At 42.0% G+C, this 6,000-nt stretch overlaps 1 protein-coding gene across 1 annotated transcript in view; it reads right to left on the reverse strand.

Moving 5' to 3' along the window:
* The window catches only part of LOC144523337 (ankyrin repeat domain-containing protein 13C-like), a 41,301-nt gene that overhangs the window by 21,768 nt on the left and 13,533 nt on the right, over positions 1–6,000 (reverse strand). Inside the window, exon 3 of the mRNA XM_078258834.1 lies at positions 3,170–3,274. Coding sequence (XP_078114960.1) covers positions 3,170–3,274 — 105 coding nt within the window. The remainder of the gene's footprint in view (positions 1–3,169; positions 3,275–6,000) is intronic.

Consider the following 6,000-nt stretch of genomic DNA (forward strand, 5'->3'; position numbering starts at 1 on the left):
AGTGAAAGTTGCTTTTTTGTATAGTTCTTTAAAAATAAAAAGGAAACGTATTTTGGGGAGATTAAAATTACTCTGGGCTGAGTTTTCCTAGTAACCTTACCAAAAAGGCTCAGGATGCTGCAAATGTTGGTATAATATGAAAATGGCTGGTGGATTTAAGACAAAATAATAATTTATTGAATGAATCAAATTTGAAAATTTCTTTCAGTGGCTTGTTGATCTTTACATTGTTCGTTAATTTCCTAACCTGGCCTGGGACACACATTCATACGGTTTTATAAAGTACTTATTGGACTTTAACTTATCATTGCACTTACAATAACGACCGTAGCTGTCCTCAATTTAGGTCATCGTGTACATCTCATCTCCGTTTTTTCCTGAATCCACCATGGGTGTGGTGTGGTGGGTGTGGGTGTGTGGGTGTGTTGGTGTGTGTGGGTGTTTGGGTGTGGGTGTGGGTGTGTGTGGAACTGAGCAGCAGAGAGGCCGACAGGATTAAAACAGCAGCAGCTTTCAGCAACTGAAAAATCGTTACAGCGTACATTGATGTTTAATACAGGTTGGCAGGACGGTCTGAAATGTTTAGCATGGTCTTTCACTGTACGTTTTGTCAATGCGCCACTTGATCAAAAAATAGGCTACCTTCTCTTTTTCTTTACTTCGCCCTTAACAGAGTACATTCATAGCTAATGCTGACTCCGCGGCGGGCCTCTTAACACCGGGGATATGTCGCCACATGTTTTTAACCGATCGTGACAGCTAATTTTCGTTTCGTCTGTACCTCAGCTCAGCTACATGGTGTCACGGACGATCGCTGTAAACTACTTGACAAAAGTCTAGAGTTGACGGAAATATGCGTGGTGAAAGCCCCGGCTGTGAACGGTTTAATTTCCTATAAGTTTTTCGCAATAAAAATCCTCCATTATTTTGGTATTTGAATGTTTTTATTATGAAGCAACAAAATCTGGAAATGTTGGGCATTCATTAGCAGTAACATAACGCAACTCCTATATACAAGGCAAAGTCACCCGCCACTTTGAAAAAGTACCCGCCATTGGCTGGTGGCGGGTGCTAATGTCATGGTTTTGAGTTTCTGTTGTAGCCCGTGTTTCCTCCCTTGTCTTGTCTAGCTGTAGTTCCTGTCTTGTTTTCCCGTGTGTCTGTATGTTATGTTTCCTGTTTTATTTTGATGGTCTGGTTTTCTGTCTTGTCTGGTCTTATTTTACTTCCTGTGTTTTCCCTCCCTTGTGATTGCCCTAATGTGTTTCACCTGTTTCCCAGCCTTATTTCACCTGTCCCTAGTTAGTCCTCGTTATCCTGTGTATGTAGTCTTTGTGTTTCCCTTGTCTGGTGTCAGGTCATTGTTGTAGTTTTCTTTCTTCTGTTGCGGCGTGTACTGTTGGTGTATTCTGATTTGGATTCTACCCTGTTATCTCTGCGTTTGGATTTCCTGTTTATTTGTTTTTTTTTCACATTTTGGAATTAGTTTTGCCGGCTGCATTCTGGACTTCCTCTGTTGGTATGAACTTTGCTTTTGTTTAATAAATCCTCTGCTCAACCTACCCTTGCCTGCGCTCTCTGCATTTGGGTCCACCTTTACCTGAAGATCGTGACAGCTAATTTCCCACCCTGGTGATAATCATCCCAATAACAATCCACGGAGCGGCGGTGGTGTGGCTATGTCCTCCAGTTACTGAAGGCTAGCTTTAGCTAGCGCTTGGAGCAGCAGGTTCATCTGCCTGTTGCACCTCTGTCTGTCTGGTTCTTTCCAACTCTTGTGAGGCTAGTTCTTCATCTGTATACTCGGGTTCGAATAAATAAGGACGACCATCAAACTCAAAAGGCTCTTCCGTGTGTTTGTATATCTGCTATAATCTCCATATAGTTACGTGACTCCAAGCTTCTTCCCTTGTAAACAACTCCACTCTTCACACACTACGCTCTGATCTGCACACTACGGTTTACCTTTTGCTGCTACAACGGAATTCCCAGGAGACAGCGCAATGCTACAGCTAAGCTTCAGTAACGCTATTACTGTGCAAGCCACAGACATCGTTTATCCCGTTTCCATGTAGTTACATAGTCACTGATATGGTCATAACCACTACAGTGCTCAATTACCTATTTTTGAGGGGGAAATAAACTAAACTTTTCGATGCAAAGGCATGATCTGTCCTATGCAGGACATCCACCAGACCAACGGGCGCTCGGGGGATTTTTGTCGGCTGCGGGAGGGGGACGAAGGCTGCTTGCCTGGCTAAGGGAACTAGCTACCACACAGATCGACACTGACAAGCCTCCTACCTACCAACACCAGATCGATCACACACAAAATGGATGAGCTACAAATACACACGGAACTGCTGCGTGATGATTTTTTTTACAAAAGCCTGGCTGAACACATTTATCACGGATGGCAGATAGCAGCTAATAACTAACAGCTAGCAGGCCAAGCTACCTACCGGCAGGATCAAGACAGGGTAGGTGAATTTAAACAATGTCTGAGTTGAAAACGCATCTTGTTGACACGTAAGGGCCATGTTCATGTGGCACAGACATTAATTGCATTTTGTGTCTTAAGAGGCACAAAGACACTCTAAAACTTGCCCCGACAACTGCCGTTTTAGCTCAGGGGACACTTGTAGTAGCTTCTCCGTATTGCCTGCACTGATTCGGGTCGGGTTTTTTTCTATCGAAAGTACTCACATAGCTATAGCGATCAAGATTAACGTAAAAATTGGCCAGAATTCTCCTTTAAGTGGATATAACTAAGTGTAGAAAATGGGAGTGACGGGGGCTTGAGCATAATCAGCCTATGAGGAGAGAGAGAAGCATCTAATGAATTGCCTTTCATCAGAACACAAAAGTCAGAGGGCTTTGAGGAATGTCCCCTCTCTCATCAAGGGACAAAGGAGGCAGGCTGGTGTCGTGCCCTCTCGTGGAGGCAGCGGCGTGGAAGAATGTGCAGAGGAAGCAGTTGATTTGCATCTGTTGATCTGACCTTTTTTCTCCCCTGTCACTGTTTTCACACGGGAAAACCCAAACTGAAACCGTATTGAAGCCACATTGATTTCAGTAAATAAGCTGGCTGACCAACATTATCTCAGTATGTAGCAGCGGTGGTGGGGTTTCAGTGGATTGCCAAGCAGTGGCAGTCACAGATACTTACTCATTTGTCGGTCTCCGTAGCTAATGGCCTCAGCAAGGGGGCTCCATCCCTGAGCGTTCTTCACCTTCACCGGTGCATTGTGGGCCAGCAGCAGGTGGGCACACTCTGTAAAAGGCAAAGGAAGACTCTCAGATATGTGGCTAATTACTTAAATCATACCAACTTCCTTTGAATGACAAGTTTTACATCAACTATAACGTCACAATTAAGACAAATAACATATACAGTATGCAAATAACAGACCAGCAGCAAAAAACAACACAAGGAGGGAAAGAGAGAGATCTTTACATAAATATGTGCCTTACATAAAGGTTTGTTTGTTTTAAGTCTGTAGCTTTTTTGGAAGTTAAGATCCCTGGAATATAACCCTTTTATGTGTTTGAGCTAAACATGGGATGGGATATACAGTTGTGTTCAAAATAATAGCAGTCCAACATCACTAACCTCATAAATCAGATTTTTTGGTAGAAATGATATTTCTACATGGCAAATAATTTACTAGTAAGTGTTGTAGAGTCATAAAAAACCAACAGACCCAACAGTCAATCTGTGTAATTGAATCTGTAATTGAAAGGGGCATGTTCAAAATAATAGCAGTGTTGTGTGCAATTAGTGAGGTGATTGATTCTGTGAAGAAACAGGTGTCAATTATGGCCCATATTTAAGGAAGGAAGGAAGCAAATGTTGTGCATGCTGGTTATAGTGCATTTCACACTGAAATACTCAGCAAAATGGGTCGTTCCAGACATTGCTCTGAGGAACAGCGGACTTTGATTAAAAAGTTGATTGGAGAGGGGAAAACATATAAAGAAGTGCAGAAAATTATAGGCTGCTCAGCCAAAATTATTTCAAATGCCTTGAAATGGCATCCAAAGCCTGAACGACGTGGGAAAAAACGGTCATCTACCATTTGAATGGATCGAAGAATAGCCAAAATGGCAAAGGCTCAACTAATGATCAGCTCCAGGAAAATCAAAGACGACTTAAAGTTACCTGTGAGTACTGTTACGATCAGAAGAAGGCTATGTGAAGCAAAGCTATCAGCTAGAAGCCCACGCAAAGTCCTATTGCTGAAAAAAAAAGACATGTACTGAATAGGTTGAAATTTGCCAAAGGACACATTGACTGGCCAAAGGAGAAATGGGGCAACATTCTGTGGACTGATGAGAGCAAAATTGTTCTTTTTTGGGTCTATGGGGCCGCGGACAGTTTGTCCGACGAACCCCCATGCACTGAATTCAAGCCACAGTACACAGTGAAGACAGTAAAGCATGGTGGTGCAAAAAATCATGTTATGGGGATGTTTCTCATACTGTGGTGTTGGGCCTATTTATCGCATACCATGGATCATGGATCAGTTTCAATACATCAAAATACTTGAAGAGGTCATGTTGCCTTATGCTGAAGAGGAAATGCCTTTGAAATGGGTCTTTCAACAAGACAATGACCCAAAACACACCAGTAAGCGAGCAAAGTCTTGGTTCCAGATGAACAAGATTGATGTTATGGAGTGGCCCAATCCCCAGACCTCAATCCCATAGAAAACTTGTGGGGTGACATCAAAAATGCTGTTTCTGAGGCAAAACCCAGTAATGCAGAGGAATTATGGAATGTAGTTCAATCGTCCTGGGCTGGAATACCTGTTCACAGGTGCCAGAAGTTGGTCAACTCCATGCAACACAGATGTGAAGCAGTTCTCAGAAATAATGGTTATGCAACTAAATATTAGTGCAGTGATTCAAAGTAAAGCAAACCCTTGAGACATTTTTCAGTTTATACAGTAAATGTTTGAGTTTGTAAAGAAAAATGCAAATACTGCTATTTTTTTAAACAGCCTAATATTCCTTCTTCTTCACTTTCTGTAAAGGTATAACACAAACTTGATCAATTTTGGTCATGTTTTGATTTGGAATTGAATGTGCAGTGTTCCCAATGCATTGATATTATGGAAAGAAAAGCTATTCTAAGGATTTTGAGCATTATTCACTTTTTTTAAACACACTGCTATTATTCTGAACACAACTGTACATGGGATATGGTGTCTAAACACCATATGCCAAATATGATCATAACAGGGATACGCCTCACAAACGGGTTATTCATGTCCATGTAAACGCACTTAGTAAAGCAACATCCAAAGTGGCTTTTTTCTCTGACCATCAATTAAAATCCTGGCTTCTGCTTTCTGCTTAAACGGGAGGCACTGGAGACACATTTAATTTAGGCAATAGAAAGAGAGGTAATACAAGTATGAACAAATTCCTCCTAAGTGAGGAATGCAGCCCCATTAAAAAGACTGCACCTACATCCAAATCTCCATACACAGACGTTTTAGCCCAGTTTTAGAAATAATCTCCGCCCACACACGTCTGAAAACACACATGACCATTAATGTACGCTGGGCATGTGTGGGCCAGTGTACACCGCTGGACACGGGAATTCTCGCTAATCACTCAAACAATAGCTTGCCTCCTGCGCATGTAGTAGCATTATCAAATGCACATTTTAACCGCATATAAGCTGCCAGCATCGACAACAAGGTTAGCAAAGCCCATGTTATCCATGTATACTATTAGCAGTCAGTCAAGGCTGTTGGTTGTTTTCTTCTGGAAAAGGGTCAGGTGATAGGGGACAAAGGAAGGAAGCGAACATGGGTGTCTGGGTCATAATTTTCAAAAGTCTCCGTTTCCGCTCATCCTGACAAAAATGCAATACCATAATTTTCAAACAAAAACTGGGTCAGCAGCGTTTTGAAAAGTCTCCATTTAGGGATTCGAAAACGCCAGAGTAGTAACATATTAATGTGGATACCTCAGAGATAACTCGCAGGT

Source organism: Sander vitreus, chromosome 9, assembly GCF_031162955.1.
Source record: "Sander vitreus isolate 19-12246 chromosome 9, sanVit1, whole genome shotgun sequence".
Taxonomy (NCBI): Eukaryota; Metazoa; Chordata; class Actinopteri; order Perciformes; family Percidae; genus Sander; species Sander vitreus.